General features: G+C 39.8%; 1 protein-coding gene across 3 annotated transcripts; it reads left to right on the forward strand.

Moving 5' to 3' along the window:
- Nucleotides 1-3,380: 3,380 nt before the first annotated feature.
- LOC129777172 (protein ROP) lies at nucleotides 3,381-23,971 on the forward strand. Of its 3 annotated transcripts, none has more exons than XM_055783277.1 (8): nucleotides 3,381-3,500; nucleotides 4,794-4,943; nucleotides 4,999-5,154; nucleotides 9,537-9,640; nucleotides 9,849-9,997; nucleotides 20,708-21,482; nucleotides 21,994-22,178; nucleotides 23,430-23,971. In XM_055783277.1, the coding sequence occupies exons 1-8, from the start codon at nucleotides 3,473-3,475 to the stop codon at nucleotides 23,647-23,649; spliced, it is 1,767 nt and encodes a 588-aa protein (XP_055639252.1). In that variant the 5' UTR covers nucleotides 3,381-3,472; the 3' UTR covers nucleotides 23,650-23,971. The 3 variants fall into 3 exon arrangements, with proteins under 3 accessions (XP_055639252.1, XP_055639253.1, XP_055639251.1); XM_055783278.1 differs by lacking the exon at nucleotides 3,381-3,500 and adding an exon at nucleotides 3,504-3,540; XM_055783276.1 differs by lacking the exon at nucleotides 3,381-3,500 and adding an exon at nucleotides 4,102-4,129.
- The last annotated feature ends 987 nt before the right edge of the window (nucleotides 23,972-24,958 follow it).

The raw sequence follows: 24,958 nt of genomic DNA on the forward strand, positions 1-24,958 counted from the left end.
ACTTTTTCATACTAAGCGCAAGTTCATGAGTTCGATTAGAAGATCATTGATTGATCTTCTAATCGATCCCGTTGAATTTACCTTTTACTAAAAAATTCCTAGTAGTCTTCTACCAAAACTCATCATTATAATATCAGATTATTTTCAGACACAATTCTCGTTCAAGATTTTTCAACCACTTGCAAATAACATGTTTCTCCGTTACATGGAATAAATGTTTGATACAGAAAATATGATAGAATATAGACAGACCCATCCCCTCTTCTCCCCGTAGAGTGGGGGGAGGATTGTGCATTGACCATAGAAACGTTTCGTTCTCTTCACATGCCAAATTTGACTCCATTTGCTTGATTAGTTTTCGAGTTATGCAGAGATTTGATTTTCATTTGTATGACAGCCCACCATAAGATAGGGGGAGGAGTGTCGAACCACCATAGAAACATTTATTGCATCCTAAAACCTCCACATGCCAAATTTGGTTTCGTTTGCTTGATTAGTTCTCGAGTAATGCAGAAATTTGTGTTTCATTTGTGTGGGAGACCCCCTTAGAGAGGTGGGAGGAGTGTCGAACCACCTTAGAAATGTTTCTTCCCCATAAAACCTCCATATGCAAAATTTAGATCCGTTTGCTTGATTAGTTCTTGAATTATGCGGAAATGTGTGCTTCATTTGTATAGCAGCCCCCTTCCCCCCTCAGACAGAAGGGAGGAGTGTATATTCGCCATAGAAACGTTTTGTGTCCCCTAAAATCTTCGCATGCCAAATTTGGTATTTTCTTGATTAGTTTTCGAGTCAGGTAGAAATTTGTCGTTCATTTGTATGGCAGCTCCCCCTTTGAGAAGGGGTGGAGTGTGCCGTGAACCGTGAGAACATTTATTGCGCCCTAAAACCTCCATATACCTAATTTGGTTTCGTTTACTTGAATAATTCTCGAGTAATGCAGAAATTTGTGTTTCATTTGTATGGCATTTGATTGGCGCCTCAAAACCTCCATATACCTAATTTGGTTTCATTTACTTCATTAGTTCTCGAGTAATACAAAAAATTGTGTTCCATTTGCATGGCAGCCTTCCCCCCTAAGAGAGGGGGGAGTAGTATCTAACCACCGTAAAAACATATATTGCACCCTAAAACTTTGATTAATTCTCGAGTAATGCACAAATTTTTGTTTCATTTGTATGGCAGTCCCCCCTTAGAGAGGGGGTGGAGTATCTAACCACCATAGAAACATTTAATACACCCTAAAACCTTCATATGCCTAATTTGGTTTCATTTGATTGATAAATTCTCGAGGAATGCAGACATTTGTGTTTCATTTGTATGGCAGCCCCCCCCTAAGAGAGGGGGGAGGAGTATCTAACCACCACAGAATCATTTATTGCACTCTAAAACTCCCACATGCCAAATTTCGTTTCATTTGCTTGAATAATTCTCGAGTAATGCAGAAATTTGTGTTTCATTTGTATGGCAGCCCACCCCCTTAGAGAGGGGGGTGGAGTGTCTAACCACCATAGAAACATTTTTTGCAACCTAAAACCTCCAGCTGCCTAATTTGGTTGCATTTGCTTGAGTATTTCTCGAGTAATGTAGAAATTTGGGTTTCATTTGTATGGCAGCCCCCCTTTAGAGAGGGGGTGGAGTGTCTAACCACCATAGAAACATTTATTGCACCCTAAAACTTCCACATGCCCAATTTCGTTTCATTTACTTGATCAATTCTCGAGTAATGCAGAAATTTGTGTTTCATTTGTATTGCAGCTCCCCTAAGAGAGGAGGGAGGAGTATCTAACCACCGTAAAAACATTTATTGCCCCCTGAAAACTTCACATGCCAAAATTTGGTTTCGTTTGCTTGATTAATTCTCGAGTAATGCTGAAATTTGTGTTTCATTTGTATGGCAGCCCCTCTTTAGAGAGAGGATTGAGTGTCTAACCACCATAGAAAAATTTATTGCACCCTAAAACCTCCAGATGTCTAATTTGGCTGCATTTGCTTGATTAATTCTCGAGTAATGTAGAAATTTGTGTTTCATTTGTATGGCAGCCCCCCCTTTAGAGAGGGGGTGGAGTGTCTAACCTCCATACAAACATTTATTGCACCCTAAAACTTCCACATGCTCAATTTCGTTTCATTTGCTTGATCAATTCTCGAGTAATGCAGAAATTTGTGTTTCACTTGTATGGCAGCTCCCATAAGAGAGGAGGGAGGAGTATCTAACCACCGTAAAAACATTTATTGCCCCCTGAAAACTTCACATGCCAAAATTTGGTTTCGTTTGCTTGATTAATTCTTGAGTAATGCAGAAATTTGTGTTTCATTTGTATGGCAGGCCCCCCTAAGAGAGGGGGGTGGAGTGTCTAACCACCATAGAAACATTTATTGCACCCTAAAACTTCCACATGCTCAATTTCGTTTCATTTGCTTGATCAATTCTCGAGTAATGCAGAAATTTGTGTTTCATTTGTATGGCAGCTCCCATAAGAGAGGAGGGAGGAGTATCTAACCACCGTAAAAACATTTATTGCCCCCTGAAAACTTCACATGCCAAAATTTGGTTTCGTTTGCTTGATTAATTCTTGAGTAATGCAGAAATTTGTGTTTCATTTGTATGGCAGGCCCCCCTTAAAGAGGGGGTGGAGTGTCTAACCACCATAGAAACATTTATTGAACTCTAAAACCTCCAGATGTCTAATTTGGCTGCATTTGCTTGATTAATTCTCGAGTAATGTAGAAATTTGTGTTTCATTTGTATCGCAGCCCCTTCTTTAGAGAGGAGATGGAGTGTCTAACCACCATAGAAACATTTATTGCACCCTAAAACTTCCACATGCGTTTCATTTCGTTTCATTTGCTTGATCAATTCTCGAGTAATGCAGAAATTTGTGTTTCATTTGTATGGCAGCCACCCCTTAGAGAGAGGGAGGGGCTATCATGAAAACCTTCCCCGCCCCCAAAAACCACTACATATTAATTTTCATGCCGATCGTTGCAGTAGTTTCCGAGTCCATAAAAATTAGATAGATAGACAGACAGACAGACAGACAGACAGGCAGAAATCCATTTTTATTTTTATTTTCAGTTTCCGAGTCCATAAGAATCAGATAGATAGACAGACGGCCAGACAGACAGGCAGAAATCCATTTATATATATATATATATATATATATATATATATATATATATATATATATATATATATATATATATATATATATATATATATATATATATAGATTGTTTATTTATTTATCATAAAATATTTGATGGTTCGGCTTATTGAGTTGTAAGTCCATTGCAATCAATCAACAGTACTTAGTGGAAACTGGAAAATGATTTGCGCTGAGTTTCGTTTCGTTCTGTCACTTCTGTGTCACTTTTGGTGCCACCTCGAGTAAATATACAAACACTTGGTGGTGAGTAAGAGAAATTTGTGGAATCATAACATCAGTCGTTAAAGTTCTATCGGGAAGTCATGGCTCTGAAACTGCTAGTTGGACAAAGTGAGTAATTATTATGGAATGATCATCGTGGTTTTTGTAGGTACTACCCCAATTTATGCTATTGTGCAAAACGTGATGTGTCATTGTGAGAAACTAATGAATGTTTCGATTATTGAAAGCTGTCCGAATCGAATATATTTTTCAATCTAGTGGTTTTTCAGGAATCTCCGACAGTTTTGAAGTGGTCTCGAAGTTCCAGAGAGTAGCTATATTTTGGACAAATTACCGAAGAAGAAATTATGATCATGTACCTTGGAATGCTTAGGAATATTTTCATGATCAAATTTTTTTTTTAATTTTAGAAGTGCACAAAATTTGTGGTATTGAATCAGTTTTCATATCGATTTTTATTTCTGTTCATGCGTAGTAGATCTTGCGATTTGGATGTAGGAATATGTATACGAGAACTGCAACAATAATCTAGTTCTTCCTGAATAAAGCATTTTATAACATCGTTTACTAGACTGATTCATTTTCTAAATTATTCTTTCAATATTGAACACATGCATCAAGAAAATCAATATTGATGTTTACTATTGATTCAATTTTCTCACGCCCCTCCCGAATAAGATTTCTTCAAATATAGCTTTATATGAAAAAAAGTTCTTCGTGGAGAATGCAGAAATATGGTATAAATTTATGCAAAATAATCTAACAGGTTTTAGTTAATTAAATTATTTTTTATATTGTTTTGATTCCATTCCTGTTTTATAGAGCTCAATGATTTTTGTCAACTATATTCTAAGTAAATACTTTTTTCAATTGATGAAATATACTCTAGTTTTCGTTTCTTGTCATAATAGAAAAGCGAGAATTATCAAAACATTCTGTAGTCAACGGTCGCGGGAGAATCAACCAATACTTGTATCAACAGGGAAACATTACCATGTTATTAACGCGATTGTGACGCTCATTGTCATAGATTATGAACCCTTGTTGAATGTGTACTGTAACAAGAGATTTGTTTCCATTAGTTGTCCATAGAGTGGGGGTAAGAGACTTGAAGGTATGCGATTGAGATTATCGAAATAAATTCACTCCTTACCAATCCAATGAGGCACTATAGCAAAAAATCTAAAACCATATTGTTCAAGTTTCTGATCATGGTTTCAAAAATGTCAATCCACTAGAAAATGCAAAATATAAAAGAGCCTCTGTTTGAAACTATCTGATTAGTAGGACTGATACTGATTGCGATTGTCAATAAAGTTTTCTATTACAGCATTGCGAATTGGGAATAGCAAGAATTAGACACAACTAATTACAAATTGATATTTGTTCTCATTTTTACAGAGATTATGAATGAGGTGGTTCGCTATAAAGGACCACCAACCAAGCCCAAACCCGGAACAGAATGGAGAATTTTAATTGTAGACAAGCTCGCTATGCGTATGGTCTCTGCTTGTACAAAAATGCACGAAATAAGTGCTGAGGGAATTACACGTGAGTATGAATGTGATCCTACTGTGTTTTTGTTCTGAATATGCTTTGATTTCAGTCGTGGAGGATATCAATAAGAAACGAGAACCGTTACCAGCTATTGAAGCAGTCTACCTAATAACACCATCTGAGGATTCGATCAGATTGTTGATGAGAGATTTCGAGAATCCAGCTAAGCCAACCTATAAAGCTGCACATGTCTTCTTCACCGAAGGTATGCTGTTTTTATTTTTACTGTTTATTGATCACTATTATTATCATATACATAAGTTCTTCATCCTTTTTTTTTTATTCATCATTATCCTTTACTTATAAAAACATAAATAAATGAGTGCATTGATCTTAATGACTTCAACCATATGGAAATCAAGATAATGATTTCATTCTTCCGGAGAACTCTTTCGGTCAAGTTATAACATTCATACCCATAAATATGATCGGAAACGTTTCATCGTCCATAGCTACGCAATTATATTGTATTCACAAAATTTTGTCAAGTTTCCTCGAGCGCTTCTTTGTCTGCAGATTCTGATTTGCACTTCGTTCTGGTGCAATCTGGGCCCTCAAATTTCCTAATTCGGTCATATTCGTGTTTTGGACGTAGAAATACGAAACATTTGTCTTTTTCGCCGCTTCCCTCGACGACATATTTGGGAATCAGATCGTCACATACTGTGGATTTCGGAAATTTCAAAAGTTATGCTAATTCTCGAGCAGATAAAACGGGGTTTTGCGTTTCAAGCGTGCATGATCATATCGTGTTAGGCGGCTCGCACACCGGAGCAACAAGCAACTAGCAAGCTGCAATACGCATTATGCATCAGGCAACATATTTGTTGTTCTTCGCATACCAGAGCAATAATAACGCCTGACATTATGCAAAAAATCTACTTAATGTCGAAACTTGTCAAATTATGGGCGATAAGTTGCTCTTCAACCGACACGTCGTGTTGCCAGCGATGTGTTGCTCTGTAAAGGCGATAGCAATACCGTATTGTGTCGGTGTGCGAGATCACCAAAAATCAAATGGAAAAATGCATTGGCGATAATATTGCTTATTGCATGTTGATAGTTGCTAGTTGTTTATTGCTCCGGTGTGCGAGCCGCCTTAAGATTGTTCCGGTGAAGCCATGATCTAAACAAACGAAATTATTCTAACAACCAATGCCTCTTATGATTCTAAACAATTTTTCGCTTTGATTCAGTGATATTAAAAAAAAATATCAATGTCTTAATGGTAACGTTTTTAATCTGTTCTGATTTAAAACATCGAATGATTTCGTATGAATTCACAAAAAAAAGTTAGAGATTTGGCGAAGTTTTATTTTCAACAGATTCTTCCTGATCATCGCTCAGTCTGAGACCGTTATTCTACACCGGCTTCAGTTGGTTGTTACGCCGGGTCCTCATTTCCACTTCGATACTTCGTCTGCTACATTCTCTCTAGATGGAACCATTCTTTGAACTTCAACTTCGATATAATTTCGCTAATACGGCAAGCAACGAATTGGCGATATTTCCTATGGGTATGATTCATCCACGTCAGAACATTTTTGAATCATTCAAAAACTCGGAACATAAAGGGAAGCCACATTGGGTTGGTGCAGGCTCTGCAAGCCATTCGGAAAAATGAAACGCACAGGAAAATTCGGACTAAACCCACACATAGAACACGGAGTAGAAATTAGAAACTCGAGAGATGGAATTACAAGTCTCTCAACTTTTTTGGAAGTAACCGAATACGAGTAGTCCACAACTTTAATATCGTAGCGCTTCAGGAGGTGCGTCGGAAAGGTTTTATGATGCGACTTCGCTGCCTTCAAGGACATGGTCATACGTAGTACCTTCTTCCAGTACAGCATCCATCACCGCTACACCTGGAGATCACCTATGTAAACGGAAACACTAATTGGCCATGTTTTGATCGATGGTCGGCACTTCTCAAATATCATCGACGTCAGAATCTATCGTGGCGCTAACATCGTTTTAGATTTCTGACCTCTGATGGTCAAACTGCGTTCTAAACTACGCTCACCATGGCACCATTTACGACGATTGCAGTAGCCGAACGTTGCTGCAATATACTCGGAGCGTCTTGAAACTATGTACCGGGAGTAGACGAACTGAATGCTGCACCCTTCGATGAATGCTGGAACATCCTGAAAGCAGCAATAAACAGCACAACAGAGACCATCATCGGCTATGAACAACGTGGACAACATAACGAATGGTTTCACGACGAGCGCTGAGTGCTTCTGTGTGAGAAGGATGCAGCACGCACAGCCATGCTGCAACGAGCGACTCGACAAAACGTTGAACGATACCGACTGGAGTGAAGGCAACAAACACATCTCTTTCGGGAAAAAGCGTCGTTCTCGAGAATTACACAAGTTCATCAAGACACAAAACGCCTCGCACGAATGCTTTGTGCCGCGAGCCAAAATGTGCAGGAACAAAGAAGGAGGCATCTTGACGCACGGACCTCGTTTCGGAAGGTGGAGGCAGTATTATTTATTTATTCATTTTGGCTGAACATCTTTGCAACATGGCCTGATTAATAATTTTTCTCCAACTAACTCGGTTCGTGGCTATCTCTCTCCAATTCCGCGGGCACTCCGTGCTCACCATGTTATGCTCCACTTGGTCTAATCATCTTGCTCGTTTGCGCTCCTCGTCGTCTCGTTCCAGCCGGATTCCCAATGAACACCATTTACGAGGATAGTTGTCGAACATTCTTGCAATATGTCCTGCTCAGTGGTCCATCCTTCGCCTCCATACGCAGATTCTCCTGTACACCGCCGAAGATGGTTCTTAACACCCGTCGTTCAAAGACTCCGAGTGCTCGCAGGGCCTTTTCGAATTTTGTCCAAGTTTCGCGCCCGTAGAGGAAAACCGGTCCCATTAGCGTTTTATACGGGGAACATTTCGCACGACCATAGTAGGTACGACACCCATTGATAATGCGTCTTCGGATCTCGCGGCTGGTAGCATTGTCAGACGTTACCATTGAGCCAAGGTCCACTATCTCGAAATCATCGCCGTCGATACTTACACTACTACCTAATCGGGTCCTGTCGTGCTCGGATCCGGAAGCCACCATGTATTTGTTTTTAGACGCATTGGTTTTCAGTCCAATTCTCTCTGATTCGTGCTTAAGCCTAGTGTAAATGTTCTGCCGACAATGTCTACGTCAACAGCGAAGCAGATGAATTGACTGAATCTATTGAAAATCGTATCACACAAGTTTAACGCTCGTCTCATAACACCATATAAATTCGACATAAATCGGTTCAGTAGAACTTGAGATATCGTGTATGTCAGTTTGAAAAAACTCTTCCTGGCGGCACTTCTTTTCCCGGAAAAGTTGGGTTTGCTGTCTCCGCTTCTGTCTATATCGTTCCACGTTCTGACGGGTAGCTTGACGCAGCATTAGCTCCCGCGCAGCGTTCTTTTGTGTAACACTTGTACCGTCGTCTTCGTTCCACGTGTCCTAGGATGTTCTCCGCTACGCTGTTTATGGCTGTTTTAATCATGCTCCAATAGTCCTCAAGAGGAGCTTCGTAAATTTGTTCCTCTTCCGGCAGCACAGCTTCAAGCGAATGTGCATAGTCTTGGGCGACATATGTTTGTTTCAGTCGCGTAAGATTGTACCGTCGTGGGCATCGGTACCGACTGTTGTTCACAACGGAGAGTTTTGGGCGCATCTTAACCATCACTAGGTAGTGATCCGAATCGATGTTAGCGCCTCGATAGGTTCTGACGTCAGTTATGTTCGAGAAATGCCAACCGTCTAACAGAACATGGTCGGTGTATTGCTCCAGGAATACACCTAGTGCTCCAGGTGTATTGGTGGAGGAATTTGTGTTGGAAGAAGGTACTGCGTACGACCATATTCTCAGAGGTGGCGAAATCCGTTTTTATTTGTTAACTGGTGTGCGTTGTACATACCAATTACAGGTTTCAACTCCTCCTCTTTACCGATCTGTGCATTTAAATCTACGATGATGTCATGTTCCAGGCAGCGTTCGTATTCGCGTTCCAGCTGCACGTAGAATTCGTCTTTGTCGTCATCGGGACTTGCAAGGTGAGGGCTGTGCACGTTAATGATGCTGATGTTGAAGAATCGGACCTTAATCCTCAACCTACACATTCTTGGGTTGATTGACCACACACGCTTCTGCATATTGCCAATCACAATGAAAGCTGTACCTAGCTCGTTAGTTTTGTGTTTACTGTAGATCCTCTCCAACACACCTCCTGCAGCGCTACGATGTCAAACTTGTGGTTTTTCAATAGTTCGGAAAGCACACGAGTACTTCCGATGAAATTGAGAGATCGACAATGCTGGAATCGTCGATCATCGTGGTCGTAGTTCGAACCGATAAACGAGCGAAACAATTTGTTTGTTGGATTCATTGGAAATCTATTTCGATTCGAACGACTCATGGCTTGTTGGAGTTTTCAGTCGCAGTTTCACTTTATAAAATGTATTTAATTTCAAGTTACACATGACTTTATACTTGAATAGGAACAGTTCTATACAAAACATTAAGCAAAAAAATTTACATTGGTGATTCAATGTTAATTATATTTCAGTTTGCCCTGAGGAACTGTTCAATGACATTTGCAAGTCGGTGGTTTCCAGGAAAATAAAAACCCTGAAAGAGATCAACATTGCATTCCTTCCTTACGAGTCACAGGTATAGTTTAATGGACATTTTTCTATTTCATATTGTTGTGCGATAAAAGTAAACTAAAATCTGAAAAAACTGGCGCATGCTTAGCTTTGAATAAAATGTTTATGCATCATACGGACAAGATGTTTATATTTATATATTACATATATATTTGCTAGAAAGCTACTAACAAATCAATTCCCGTGATATAATAATGTTATCGTATTTACAGGTGTACTCGCTTGATTCACCAGTAACATTCCAATGTGCATATTCACCAGCTTTATCATCAGCAAGGTATGGAAATATGGAGCGAATTGCTGAACAGATTGCAACTCTATGTGCTACTCTTGGTGAATATCCTTCCGTACGCTACAGAAGGTAAGTAGTTGATGTTTCGTTGGTTTGTCGCATTTTTGTCTGCGTGTAACCAGTCGGGAAATGTCTGGTGCCCAATGATGTCCATATCCTCCGTGTAGCGAAGAGAAATTCAAATTCACCCACCTTCTCTGTCATCCTCATAGAGAGCGCTCCTCTTTGGTCTATAATCATCATAGTTCTAGATATGTGCGAGCGCATGATGATAGAAGATCAGTTTTTTTACTCAACACTCGGTGGCGCTAGAGTGTGGAAAGAAAGCCCCAACTCTCTACAGTGTAGCGGATAAATTCACTGGAGAGTACACTCTGATAAGCTTCCACCTGTGCGCTCTGGTGGATGCGCACAGGTAAATAAAAAAGTAAAAAAAAAATTTAAGTTAAACGTCTCAATGTACTAAGAGCTGGAAAATAATTAGGCAAGAAGCAGTAAGTAGTTATCATATCCCTTCCTTTATTAATCTAGGGCAATGATGAGACTAAAATAAAATCGTAGTGCATATGATGAAACAAACAACTGTGGATAGTAGAAATCCGACGTGCACTCTTTCATTTGATACCCATTTTGATTGGGTTTTGGAAAAGAATATATATATATCGCCATGTTGTTGTTGCGCCATTTTGGATTTGCATTCCTCATGTATAATTGTCTTCTGTAGTCAAGTCATTTTATTTGATACCCATATTGATGGCGTTTTCATAAAATATGTAATCCGCCATTTTGTGGTGGCGGCCATCTTGGGTTTGCATTTTTCAATAACTGTGTTCTACTAGTCAATTCCTTTCACTTTATACCCATATTGATGAGGTTTTGAGAAAATATGTAATCCGCCAATTTGTGGTGGCGGCCATTTTGGATTTGCATGAATAACTGTGTTCTATTAAGCCATTTCATTCGATACCCGTACTGATTGGGTTTTGGAAAAGAATATATATATCGCCATTTTGTTGTTTGATGTATAACTGTGTTCTACTAGTCAAGTGCTTTTATTTGATACCCATTATCGGCGATCGAAACACGCCGTCCTCACGACACGAGTTGGTTGCCGGTCAGTATTCGACGTTCTGCAAAACAGACCGCCCAAGACTTAACCAGAAGTTAGACAATGAAAATCCCGCGTAACGAGAATTCAATTTGGTAACTTCCTTGCAAGGGAGGTTGGTTAGAACCGTCCTGTAGTACAGGCCAATGCTAATTCCAAGTTTTTTATAAGTTTTCTATGTTCCACTTGCAGCACAAGTGAAACAGAGTAACTTTGGATTGTAAGCGAAGTGAAAGTATCAACATAGTAACTTTCTCACGCCGGAGGAAACTTTTTTCGGATGATTGAGGACCCGAACGTTTAGATCGTAATACTCTATCGTTACTAGTTCGATACTCGTTAGATACTGATTATTTACAGGGTTTGCTGGTTCTTAAATACTAAGATATTGATTTGTCAGCAATTTTGATGTCCCTTGCATCCCAGTGTGAAAGGAGTCACAATTTCATTCAATAATTTTATTGCCACCCGGGAAGCAAAGGGCGATCAAATTCGGTATCCCTTTCGAATCGGGAAAATGCGCCTATGCTATACTTTTTATGTGTTAAGTTTTTCTTCCAGTCGCTGGTTGGGTTGAACCGCGACGAAATCTAATTGCTGATCCTAGCACAACTGACCTATACCCATTCTCGCTAACGCGTGCGTGTAATGAATCAGCTCTTTGTAATCTGTAAGCGGCTTTGTAATCAGCTAGCGGTGACACCCATATTGATGGGGTTTTGAGAAAATATGTAATCCGCCATTTTGTGGTGACGGCTATCTCGGATTTGCATTTTTCATGAATAACTAACTGTGTTCTACTAGTCAATCCCTTTCATTTATACCCATATCAATGAGGTTTGGAAAAAAACCCATATTGATGTGATTTTGAGAAAATATGTAAAATTTTGTAGCGGCCGCCATCTTGGATTTTCAAGATCATGAAATATGCAGTTTTATAATGACTGCAGAGATAAAGGTGTGTTCCAGATTTCAGATCGATTTCGGTCAACGGGAAGAGGTTCAAATTTCTATTAATGTGGTAAAGCTACAGACAAACATGTTACAAACATACAAACATACAAATTACAGGGCAAGCTGAATAAAACCGTTTTGAAATCAGAAGTAGAAGTAGATTGTACTCTTCAGTGTGGCAGAGTGCGGATCAGCGCGCTTCAGTGCTAGAAACAGGTTTTTCGCACACTCGAAATCCCAAAAGTAAAAAAAGTGTAATAGAGTGTGACTCACTCGCACCAAGATTTCTCTCAATTAGCGCACACTGGATCTTTATATATTTTCGTCGGTGAAAGGGAAAAATGCAAGGTTTCTCTTTTGTGAGTGATGACTATATCCCCAGTTTAGGCATGAAACTGGCGCGTGGGTGTATCATTTTAATGAAAATGCCATCATTGCTGGTGCCCAACAGCTAGTTGTCTGAAAAGGTTCTGTTTGAGTGACTCGACGAAACGCGGAATGATAACTACAGAAGCGAAGGCAGCAAACATACCGTTTTCTGGAGAAAAAGCGCCGCCTGGAAGACAGAGTGCGAGAAGATGGAACTGATTTAACGCTCTCGACAATCATGAAATTCAATCATTCACAATCATTTTTCAATTAACACCTCAACAACACGCACACAGGATATGACGTAGACTACACCGGTACAGTGCGCCGTGGAGTTGCCGGCCTAGAATAGCACTTCGGGTCTTGGTCCCTCTCTCTGTCGTAGAAGGCGACTAATCGGGTGACTACGCGGGTAAGGGCGTGATAAAGCCTATGGAAACTGCACGGGGGAAATACTGTGTACTGGAGCTACGAAAGCAGTGCCTAGCACATCAGGATCGACGCCAGTAAGATCCTGATTACGTCGAACTGGTTATGACACGAAAAACGGACACGACATGGAAATGAATTGAATTCGACGCTAAAAGCTGACAGTCGCGCCTTCCTGAAACGGCGTGTGGGCTAATAGTGCGGTTGCCCCGGGTAACATCTTAGCAAGTCTTCGGGTACGTTCGATGCTCGTCTATGCTTTGGCACTAGGTACTAGACTCATATGTCACATTCCTGATTACGCTGATCCGACTCTGAACACGATCCCCATGAAGAACCGTGGCCTCACTACTTGGAAAGATCACCATGGGATCACAAAGCATCTATGTACAACGAGCGGAGAAAGCGGCCCGGAGTTGGGGCCCAATAAAATCACGAATTCGAACGATAAAAAACAAAATAAATGAGGTACATGCTTTCGGATAGGTGAACGTGTTTGCAAGAAGCGGTCGACTACAGACATCACCAGTGCGGAAGACCCCAGCGAACTCTGTAAATGACACTCCCCTAGAGCAGGAGCAAGAACCACAAGGAGAGAATGCCCCAACGCACCACCAATCCATCAACACCACCTCCTTTGTTTGGGTAGTCAAGCTTGATGGAGGTCGAAAAGCGAGTAAACGAACTCTACGAGTTTATCAAAGACAAAAAATGTGAGGGGTTGTATCTATTTTTTTTTTATTTATTCATTTTCGTCAAACAAATGTAGACTACACACTTATACACTAATGTTACAATGTTTTCTTAGGTTAAATATTATTTTTGCGGTACATGTTTCTTTTTAGCTGTTTTTTATTCATTGTTGTGTCAATTATTTCGCAGTGCTGATTGTATATACGCATCATGCGATTGATAGGGGCGTTATTTGCATAATTTGTTCTGGATGTTTTGGTTAGAAACAAATTTCGCGTTCTTAGTTGACGCCCAGGTACATAGAAATTTTGTTTTTCTAGTAATTCAGCTGACTGTACTCGTTGCGAAATTAGGTCATTAACAAAAGAAAGCATTGCAAATTCACGGCGTTCTTTTAGTGTTTGGATGTTTATGAGCATGCAACGTGCTTCATATGGAGGAAGTGGAAATGAGGTCCAGTTGAGTTTACGAAGTGCAAATAGAAGAAACTGTTTCTGGACTGACTCAATGCGTTCTTCATGTACGACCATATACGGGTTCCAAACGATGTTACAGTATTCCAGAATAGGCCTTAGATATGTAATATATAAAATCTTTATTGTGTATGGGTCCTGGAAGTTATGTGAGAAGCGTTTGACAAAACTTAACACACTATTCGCCTTATTTATTACAGAGTTGTAGTGTTCTATGAATGTGAGTTTACAGTCCAGGACGACGCCTAGATCTCTAACTATTTCACATTTTTCTACATTTTGATTTCCAAGACATATTACAATATTTGGTACATGTTTTTTTCTGCTAAATGTTATAGAGTTGCACTTTTTCACATTCAGTGTTAGTAGATTTTTATCACACCAAGTATGGAATACATGTATTTCGTTTCGAAATGCTTCGATGTCGTTTTCCTTTCCAATTTCCGCGAAAAGCTTCATGTCGTCGGCATTGATACGCTTAAGAACGAAGGAGATGTCATTAACGTACAGAATGAAAAGAAGAGGACCAAGATGAGAGCCTTGTGGGACTCCCGAAGTGACTTTTACTGGATTTGAAAGAGAATTTTGAAAATGAACAATTTGTTCACGGTTTGTTAGATAAGAATTGAGCCAGTTTAAGAGTCTTTGTTCCATTCCTATTTTCTGCAATTTGAAGAGTAGTAATGGAATGTCGATGCGGTCAAATGCTTTACTGAAGTCAGTGTAAAGAGCTTCTACGTGTTTGCCATTTTCCATTGCATTCAAAATAAAAGTCACAAGAGCCAACAGATTAGTTGCAGTTGAACGGCCTTTGAAGAAGCCATGTTGCATACACGTAATTCTATTCTTTACTTGTTGGAAGACTTTTTCGTTGACTATTGCTTCGAATAGTTTAGGAATGCAAGAGATAATGGCAATTCCACGATAATTTCGTACGTCAGATTTAGCGCCTGATTTAAAGATAGGTACCAAAAAAGATTGTTTCCATTTTTCTGGGAATATTCCAGTTTGTAGTGACATATTGAAAATGCAATGTAAGGAAAGGGTGAGTTCCTCAGCCAGGTTCTTTAGGAATATAGGTGCTATTCCGTCAGGTCCTGGTCCTTTTGTTCCGTCTAATTTTTTTAGTGCATGGCATATTTCCTGTTGTGAAAGATAGTTCACCGATATGTCATTTGGATAATCCGGTAAAAATGAAAAGTAGTTCCGATCGCGATTTTCTTCGGAAAATGGGGTATATACTTCCTGAAAGAAATTTGCAAAGAGATTACAAATTTCGTTCGAAGAATTCCTCACATCCTCATCGAGATGCATCTGCGATGGGAAGTTATTGCTTTTGAGCTTAGACTTTACGTAATTAAAGAATTTCTTCGGGCATGATTTGACTTCAGTTTCGACCTTTCTATTGTACTCTTCGTGTGCACTTTTAATTGCAAAATTTAATTCTTGGGAAATATTTTGATATTCAAGCAAATTTTGATGACTTTTGTCTATTTTGTATTTTTTATGTGCTTTTTGTTTTTTTATTCTTTAGATTTCTTATTTGAACGTTAAACCAAATAGGATATTTGCTGGTTGAATTTCGTCTTCTTTTCTTCGGCACAAATTCTGATATTATGTTATTCAGAATTTCGTGAAGAATATGTACCGTTAAGTTGACATCTCGTTCGCTGTTTAATAAAGTTTGCCATTCTATGGCTTGTAGGCTACATTTGATTGCTTCAAAGTTCGTCTTGTTATATTCCGGTACTTCTTCATACTCCCAGTCGATAGGCAATTGTCTATTATGTATAAAGATTGAGTATTCAATTGCTGTGTGAAATTTTTCATTTTTCCAAAGAGAAGTCATGGACTCATTCACACAAAAGTCGTCGGTGATGTTAGTGAATAATAATATCTAGATAATATTTTTGGAATTTTTTTACATGATTTATTTGGTTAAGACCGAGATGTGCAATTTCGTCAAATATATATTGTAGGGTTTCATTTTCCCCGACGACTGGGAGTAGAATGCATTCATTATCATTATCGGGAATGAAGTCTACTTTATTTTGATTGAAGTCGCCATAGATATGCAATTTCACTTCTGGTTCTAGTGTTTCTGCAATTCGATTTGCCGTCTGAAAAAATAATTCATACGACTTTTTATTTGCATGTTCGGGTGGGAAATACACAGAAGCAAATATGTGTACTTCGCCAGCTATAGATAATTTTACCCATACATGCTCAAATTCTTTATGTTTTTCGGTTATAAGTTCCTCAGAAGTGAAATTTGCATTAATGGCAATGACCCCTCCTCCAGACTTCTTCTGAGATAACGATAAGTTGCGGTCGAGCCGGAATACGTTAAAATTATTTCCAAAAACTTCTTCGCTTCTTACGCTTTCGTCCCAGCTAGTTTCAGTTGCTAGAATTACATTGAAAGAAGCGGGTAAAAGATGTTGATGAATTTCCTTCATTTTTGCTGGGCTTTTCATGCGATTGAAGTTTTGACAGTATATCAAAATTTCAGTCGCATTCTGTTGAGAAGGCGGAGAAGTTTTTGAAAGACTAATACTTGGACACGACCGCATATTTTCGAGTAGAACTACGCAATTATATTTGCAATCCACTTGTTTACCACTTCGAATATTATTTTAGAATGCATCGAAATTTTTGTAATAGATCATGTTCTTCGTTACAAATAAATTTGATGAACGTCCTTTTACGTTTATATGATGCCTAGGACTACCAAAATATGTGAACGGAAGAATTGTCAAACGACGATTGTATTTTACATTTCTCTCTGAAATTATTGTACATCTCATGTTTACGTAGTTCTCGAACCGCGAATGTTCATTCACCTCTAGTATCTGAAATGACAATTTTCGCAGGCTTCTTAGTTTAAAAGTACGTTTTTTTCGGAAACATTCCGATCTGCACAACGACAAGTGAGTACAAAAGTACTCAACATCAAAAATTACCCCCGAGTTGCAAGTAGTTGCAAAGCGGATTTTCCCAGGCATAATAATTTTGAAGTTCGTGTTAAGGAAACACAGCTCAGTGGGAAAAAATACCCCCGATTTGCTGTGTTGGGGAAACCGCAAATCGGGTCAATCAAAACTTGGCAGTTAGGGCGTTTAGATAACGCTTGACATTTTACAGTTATTCAATTGTTCATCTCATGAAAAATAACATTTTATTAATTGCGATAGCGCGTAGAAAAATTTCCTATCATGTGATGCAAACATATTTCCGATCTGTTAAGAAATGTTCGAGTTATAAGTATTAGAAATACGGGTAGGGTTAGCACACAAATCAGAAGAACAAATGTATGGGAAAAAAGGAAGTTCCTCCAGTTTTCATGAATACAAACCTTTTATAGATTAGCGAATTGTAATGTATAGCATATCAAACAAATCTTAGAGAATTTCCAATTCAATTGGTATGCAAATCATGAGAATTCGTTCACAGTGAAAATAGTAATTAACGTTAACTTTATTTCATAAAAACGTGACCTGTTTTCTGATTTGGCACCCTTCCTGAAAGACGTAGTTGTACGTCAAAACAATGTCCAAACCAAGATAAAGCACCTAGTGACGAGCATCAAATCGGCCGTTATGACTGCTGACCGTGAGCAGAAGGAGCTGATCACGCGAGCCGAAGTTGCGGAAAAGACACTAGTTGAGGCTAAGGATATGATAACCGTTGAGGTACTAGAGATGCCGAAAGGATTTCTGAACTCACGATCGGATAAAAGGAAGAGGGATACTCCTGGAGACGAAGAAGACCTGGAGAAGGCAAAAAACAATAACCCACTAAATACGAATGAAGGAGAAGGCAGTGGCGCACGGTCGAAAACCAGATTGAGAAACGAAAGAAGAGAGAAGAGAAGAAGACAACGGTACAGGAGAAGAAAAACCACTAGGCCCCGAACCGAGCGAAATAGAGGGGAAGCCCTGATAGGAGGCGATCTGGCGTAGTGGTAACATCCATACCTCTCACGCAGAGATCACGAGTTCAATTCTCACTCCCGACATTCTTCCAAAAATGGAAGCAAAAGTGACGAACCAGCCGAAATGTGTTTGAAAATAAGTGATTTTCAGATCACTCCTACGTAAAGTCAGGCGATCCGGAGTTGAAGGAACTGGGAACGAATGTGGTAAAAACAAGGCGCACCCAGAAAAGAGAGATGCTTTTCGAGCTTAAGAAAGATGCGACGGTCAAGAGCTCAGCTTTCAAAGAACTTGTCGAGAAGTCGCTCGGCGAGGAGGCGAACGTGACAGCTCTATCTCAGGAATCAGTGGTCGAGTGCAGGTATCCGGACGAGATTCGTAATCATCAAAATCAATTAAACCTTCATATGCAATTGCTATGCACCTCCGAAATGGACAATCGAGCAGTTCCATCAGATGCTATACGAAATGACCGCGGAATTAATCGATAGGAAACCGATCGCCATTGGAGGTGTCTTCAACGCTTCAACGTGCGGTGGAGTGAGGAATTAGATGTACCAACGTAAGAGGGCACAGTCTACTGGAAGCTCTCGCAAAGCTGGACGTGGCGTTACTGAACGAAAGTACCACCAGCACTTTCCGGAAAGATGGCTGCGAATCTATTATCGACGTCACCTTTTGCAGTCCGTCGTTGGTGGCGAACATGGAGTGGAAATTGTGCGAATCGTATACGCATAGTGATCATCAAGCGATCCAGTATAAAATCGGTTACAGAATCACGTGATAGTACGGAGGACAATGAGTTGCGAGCGGAAGTGGAAGACGAATGTTTTCGACAAGAATCTTTTCGTGGAATCACTTCGTCTGAATAGCAGAACTCTGACTGGAGCGTGGAAAATTTAACGGATTTACTGGTGAGAACATGTGATACTACCATGTCGCGTAAAATCGAACCGAAGAATAAACGACGCCCAGCTTACTGGTGACTGGTGAGCTTAATGGAACGAATCTCTCCGCAACCTTCGCGCTAGTTGTCTTTGAGCTAGGAGACGAGTCCAGAGAGCACGAAACAGCGCTGATAGAGAGGAACGTAGTACGGTGTACCGTGCAGCTAGAGCCGCCTTGAAACGGGAAGTTAAATGGAGCAAATCGAACTGTGTTACGGAGCTTTACCGATTCGGTACAACCGAGATGCGGATGCCTCTCCATGGGGCAATGCATATTGCGTCGTGATGCGAAGATCAGAGGCCAGTGACGCCCGTCGAATCGTGTCCTGAGAGGCTGAAGGTCATTGTGGAGGGACCATTCCCGAGGCATGATCCAACAACTTGGCCACCCACACCGTATGGAGAGAATGCTGCCGAACGCTCACTATTCTCCAAAAAGGAACTCATACCAGCGGCAAAAAGACTACAAATGAAGAAAGCGCCAGGCCCCGACGGAATCCCCAATGTGGCATTGAAAGCGGCGATACAGGCGTTCCCGGACATTTTCAGGACAGTTCTACAGAAATGTCTGGGCGATGGCTCCTTTCCTTAACAATGGAAGAATTTGTTCATTAAGACGATTTTGTCAGATGAATGTTATATCTAAACAAATAAACAAATAAACAAGATACAGAAGTTAGTGTTGCTGCCGAAACCAGGAGAGCCCCCGGGTGTACCAACATCATATAGGCGTATATGCCTGCTGGATACGCTCGAAAAACTCTTGGAGAGGATTATCCCTAACCGGCTGACGAAATGTACGGAGAGGGACCATGGCCTGTCGAAAATGCAGTTCGGTATCCGGAAAGGCAGGTTCACTATTGATGCCATCCGAACGGTGATCGGAAAACCGGAGAAGTCGTCAAAACAAAAGCGGAGGAGTGATCGATACTGCGCAGAATTGACGATCGACGTTAGGAATGCGTTTAATAGCGCTAACTGGGACGCCATTGTCGAGTCCCTGCACCGTATGAAGGTTCCTGAGTACCTATGTAGAATCTTAGGAAAAGCCAGAACCGCGTCCTAGTCTACGAGACGAGCAGAGGTCAGGTACCGATAAAGATAACAGCCGGAGTGCCACAAGGCTCTATCCTGGGTCCAAAGCTGAAGGTCATTGTGGAGGGACAACGGAGTCCTGACATTGAAGCTTCCCAAAGACGTGGATATCGTGGGCTTCGCGGATGACGTCGGACCCGTTTTCTGCTTGGATGATTTCTTCTAATTCAATCTCCATTTCTTGGATAGCAATATTGTCACAAAAACCATCCATAACTCACTATCAAAGTATAACAGCAATAGCAGTTCTAGGTGAAATAATTTTCAGAATGCCTTGGAACATTCGAACGTGAACATGAACGGGGAAATATTTTAACGTATATGTTCACCACTGTTTTCGCGTTCACGTTCACCGATGCCGGCGTACTATGGTGAAATCGTAGTGAAATATATAATTAATCCATTTTTATCAATATGAGTTGTGTTTAAATATGATTTTAAACCAGGAAATGCTTCTTTCTATCGCTTTAAGATGTTTTCAACGCGTTTTATATATGGACTGATGAATTATTAACAAAAAAGTGTTTGTTCACGTCCACGGGAGCTCTGAACCAGCCTTAAGCATTTGCACATAACGCCAGAGCTGTAAGATGGCCTTCACAATAAGGATAATAGTAAAGGGTAAAAGGGGGTAATTCGTCCCAGTTCAATACATAAAAAATTCGTTTGCATCGTCTTGGGATTTATTGGCACCGGCAGGGTGTTTCTAACGACATTATTCTATATGCTTTGTATTTTTTGCTACTCTAATTGATGTTGTCTCATTTCTCTTCCAGCGAATGGGACGGCAACGTCGAGCTAGCCCAAATGGTACAACAGAAGCTCGATGCATACAAAGCGGATGAACCAACAATGGGTGAAGGTCCGGAAAAAGCCAGATCTCAACTCATAATACTGGATCGTGGTTTCGATTGTGTTTCACCTCTGCTGCATGAGTTAACCTTACAGGCAATGGCCTACGATTTGTTGCCTATTGTTAATGATGTCTACAAATTTATTCCCTCACCAAATGCCGCAGAGAAAGAAGTATTGCTCGATGAAAACGATGATCTTTGGGTCGATTTGCGTCACCAACATATTGCGGTTGTCTCTCAAAGTGTCACTCAGTACTTAAAATCATTCACCGAATCGAAGAGACTTACACAAACTGAGAAGCAATCAATGAAAGATCTTTCGCAAATGATAAAAAAGATGCCCCAATATCAGAAACAACTTTCAAAATATTCTACCCATTTACATCTTGCGGAAGATTGTATGAAGGCATATCAAGGATATGTCGACAAACTGTGCCGCGTGGAGCAGGACCTTGCAATGGGTACCGACGCGGAGGGAGAAAAAATTAAAGATCACATGCGTAATATTGTTCCAATACTGCTAGACCAATCGGTATCGAATTACGATAAAGTACGCATAATTGCGTTGTATGTAATGATTAAAAATGGCATTTCCGAGGAAAACTTATCAAAACTTGTTACTCATGCGCAAATTGAACCGAAAGAGAGGGAAATGATAACAAACCTAAGTTATTTGGGTGTCAATGTTGTAGCAGATGTGAGTAACATGCTAAGTTTATATTTCGTTTTTTGTTCTATGTTTCGTCATTATTCTGATTTTATGAAAAAATAGACATCACTCCCGTGGCCGATCAGTTAACTTTCGTGAAAATCCTTAAAAAAATATTTGAAAAATCGTAGAAAACGCTAATGAAAATTAACAAAAAACGACAAATTAACTATTCTTTTAGTCTATATGGATGTATTAGAAGATCTGGTCGGAAAAAGACACTTTTATATTATTTCTAAATCGAATTAACTCTTTTCAGCGTCCAAACATATCTCTGCTAGGTGTTTAGAACAGAGTATATTTTCTTTTCAAATCGAGTAGTGCAGTGGTAAATATTTCATTTTTGACATAGGTATACATTTCTTATATTCAGGATATTCGTTAGAACGAAACATTAGCTTTTCATAAAATACTTCCTTTGACAGATTGTGTCAAAATGTCATAAAATTACTTCGAAAATAGTAGTTGTATTAATTCTCGTATTGTCATTCTGTTACAGGGTAATCGAAAAAAAACCTATACTGTACCCCGGAAGGAACGAATCAATGAACACACTTATCAAATGTCTCGATGGACGCCAGTAATCAAAGACATCATGGAAGATTCGATCGATAACAAGTTAGATGAACGTCATTTCCCATTCCTTGGAGGAAGGAAAACAGCTGGATTCCATGCACCAACTAGGTATATTCTCAGTGAAAAACCAAGAAAATAGACTTTTACAATTGAAGAGCGATCTATCCACTTCGATTACGCATCATTCGTGTTTTCCAATATTTCCCATTCGGTAGGCTATGAAGGGCTTGAAAATACGAGGTCTGATCGTATCACACACAAGCTTGAAGCTCAAACCTCGGAACAGACATAGATCTAAGAGGGGCAATTTTCTTCCTTGATATGAAAGTGAACGGCACAGAAGTACGCTTCTATAAGGCGGGTAAACCAGAATTCTTCATCCGCTATTTTCCAAATAGCTTTGAACTCGAACGCCAACATGAGTCCAAGCGTTGGTTTTCCAATGGAAACAGAAAATCACAATTTCCTGCAAATAGTGCTTTTTAGCAACGAAACTGGACGTTTTCAAAGAGTAAAAGTCTTGTAAACAGTATTTGTCGACAGATGTCGACACTTCACGATTCAGCAAAAATCAGCAGTCGCCGTCGATTATTTATAGCACCTTGAGCCTGTTCGGATTCGGATGAAAAATCGGTATTCAGTCGTCGGTTCTTAAATGTGGAATGTATGAATTTCTTATACATGTAGATGTCCCCAAAATAATGACCACTGGTGGGGTCCTATAATTGATCTACAAGCTGAGTCCGATCGAAAACAAGGAACTCAACTTTTTCAACAAGTTTTTCTTCTATATTTGATTCTACTAACAATGTTTTCGGTTTGAAGGTTCAAATGAAACTGAAAAAACTCTACATAAGCACACGCGCTTGCCTGGCACACAGATTTGTTGTTGTTGCATTTGTGTGCGTTTCTGCATTTCTTATGGGTGGGGCTTACGTTTAATATTCATCCAATCAGTGATAGATGGAATAGAGCCATCTTGTGGAAACAGAACGAATGGGGTTGCACACCCATTACATAATACGTGAGTTTACGGCTCAGACACAGCGTATATTTTTTGGTTCTGATTGGCCTTGATCAACGTCTTAAAGTCCCAATCGAACTAGTGGACCAACAACGAATTTCCCATCAGGCCCATGTCGACCCCTGCGGATCGATAGTGGACTTTTCTTGAAATTATTTTCCTTTCATTCCTAATATCGACGCTCTTCAAACGAAAAACCAACTGTCGGTCACATGAGACTCATGCGAAACAAACGGAAAATTTAGTATCAGTCCCTATCGACCGACCGACCGATTCAACTGAGGGATGAAAATCACATTCACAACACTAAACACCTCGTATTTCTTATTTTGCAGTGCTCGATATGGCCACTGGCATAAGGACAAATCCCAAACCGCCGTAAAAAACGTTCCTCGTCTAATCATGTTCGTGGTCGGAGGAGTTAGCTACTCGGAAATACGTTGTGCATACGAAGTAACATCAGCTGTTAAGAATTGGGAGGTTTATATTGGTTCTTCACATGTTCTTACACCAGAAACATTTCTCAGTGATTTAGGTTCGCTGAACAAAGAATAAATTTCTTATCTCACATATGATACGCAATCTTTACAATAGTTTCTAACATCAACAGCTATATAAAGTACGTTTCAAATTGATAATAATGAATGAAATATATTCACTTATATCGGAGAACTATGAGGAAATCTTTGTATTATTAGAACTGTTAATGGCGAATTGTATCATTTAAGATTTGATTGTTGTCGTTTTACTGTTTTGCAATACTAAAATAATTATCGCGCTAGATTTGCTTTACTGCATTAATTGTGAATTCCAATTCCCAAAACATAAAATGTACATTGAACGAATAACTTAAATACATTTCCATTCCTCCTATGAACTGTTATGTTCCAGTTATTCCATATCGCATATCACAATTCCCTCGATTAGTCTTCTCTTTTTGAGAAACTAACGAAGCATATTAATCCAGCGTTCGATGAATCGATGTATCTACAATGTGTGAAGTTCAAAACAGTGAACGTGATCACAGGAACAAAAAAAATCTGAAGGCTGAGTTATGTTTGAACGATCAAACATCAATGACTTCCAAACCTGGCAACCCTGTTGTCAAGTAAACAAACCGAGTTTTTTCCCCGCGCTACAAATTTTTCGATTTTTCGTTATATTCGACGGTTCAAATCGTGAATTACCATCCTGGAGCGAGTAAAGACCCCGGACACCCGGCCGGCCAAAATGCGACCACCAGCCGCTCTGTAGAATAGAGTTCGAGCCATCATCAAGAAAATTGAAGCCTGGTGGAATGCATTCAATTTATAAAGTCACCCGACTTTTGAATCAAGTAGTGATGTTCGAAGAGCCGCACAAACCAAGCCAAGAATACGGGCACACCAAAGGATATTGTAACCTTCCAGCAGTCTGCGTCGTATGCAGTGGCATACATGAGACAAAAAAATGCCCAATCCCAAGAACAGCAAAAGATGCAAAAAAATTGCAGCAATTGCGGTGGCAACTACACTGCAAACTACAGGGTGCCCTGTATACACTTGATTGAAGAAAAATTGATAAAAAAAAGTAATCTCGACAAAAAGGTACAACTAGCAGGCTTGCAAAGCATCAGCCAAATCTGCAACCAACGGTAAATACAGCCACACTCCCGAAACTCCAACCTCCTGGTTTCACGCACACACCTAGCACAACTTATAGGGATGCTCTAATCTTCCTACCTCCAACACCAATAATTTTTGCCGCGGACCAATTACAAGTATTTATGGGTTCGATTATGCAATTCATGACATCAGTGCAAACAATGATGCAAGAAATGCTGCACAGCCAGCAACTTCTCATCCAAAAACTGCAATGTTCAAAA

Source organism: Toxorhynchites rutilus, chromosome 3 (assembly GCF_029784135.1).
Source record: "Toxorhynchites rutilus septentrionalis strain SRP chromosome 3, ASM2978413v1, whole genome shotgun sequence".
In the NCBI taxonomy this organism is placed as follows: domain Eukaryota; kingdom Metazoa; phylum Arthropoda; class Insecta; order Diptera; family Culicidae; genus Toxorhynchites; species Toxorhynchites rutilus.